This window comes from Kickxella alabastrina (genome assembly GCF_025024165.1).
Source record: "Kickxella alabastrina strain RSA 675 chromosome Unknown BX661scaffold_37, whole genome shotgun sequence".
NCBI classification, from domain to species: domain Eukaryota; kingdom Fungi; phylum Kickxellomycota; class Kickxellomycetes; order Kickxellales; family Kickxellaceae; genus Kickxella; species Kickxella alabastrina.
Genome location: NW_026251508.1, coordinates 27,662 through 28,506, shown reverse-complemented (window position 1 = coordinate 28,506; position 845 = coordinate 27,662). Strand labels below are relative to the sequence as shown.

Below are 845 nucleotides of genomic sequence, written 5' to 3'. Positions count from 1 at the left end.
GCAAGTGCCGCTTGGAAAAATAAATAAGGCAGTGGCAGTTTGATTTACTATTTTTTTGAACACACTACAAATCTATTTCAAGATCAACAAGTTTTGTCTTCTCTCAGCCACTCGCCACTTTTCCCACCTCCGGGCTTACTTGCTCTCCTGCTCGTCATCGGTACTGTTATCAATATCTGTCTCCGCATCTGTAACGTTCCCGTCGTCCGCATCCTGGTCCTCGTCGTTGTCGTCGTCGTCATCATCGCCCAGCTCCGCGCCATATTCCTCGGGATTATCGCGGAAGCACTGCTGCATGGCCTTGAATGCATCAATACAATCCATGCCCTTCGGCTCCTCCTCGGAGTACACGAAACAAGAGAACGCCTCCTTGAACTGTTCTCCACAAGTGCCCTGCGCCATTCCACCCAAGCAGGGGCAATCCCAGTTTATCTCGCCTGTCTCGGGATTGAACGCCTGTGCTTGCTGTGACTCCATGCTTCCATCATCCTCCTCCTCCTCTGGCTGTTGTTGCTGCTGCTGCTGCTGCGTTGTGTTGTCCAGATCGGCTGTGTCAATCGTCGTGTCTAGTGTGTTTCCGTGTTCCTTTTCCAAGCTCATTGTAAATATATATATAAAAGTGTGTGTGTTTTTTAATGTTGGTTGTGTGCAGTATAAAGTCAAAGCTGAATATAGCGGGGAAATGAAAGACGAAGGGAGGCTTTCTTTGTCTTTCTTTCCCTATGTTCCTGGCGATCTTGAAAATATATTTTTTAAAGCTGTGCTGACAAAATATATCTCAATGCAGATTATCGCTAATTTGATCTGTGTAATTATCGATGCTTATCACATGTTCAACGTATTAT

At 45.9% G+C, this 845-nt stretch overlaps 1 protein-coding gene across 1 annotated transcript; it reads right to left on the bottom strand.

The window, feature by feature from the left end:
- Positions 1-228: 228 nt before the first annotated feature.
- On the bottom strand, positions 229-570 carry BX661DRAFT_126928 (uncharacterized protein; the record flags this gene model as incomplete). The annotated part of the gene is made up of 1 exon (XM_051532480.1): positions 229-570. A coding segment is annotated over one exon (342 nt), but the record flags the coding sequence as incomplete, so codon positions are not given.
- Positions 571-845: the final 275 nt, after the last annotated feature.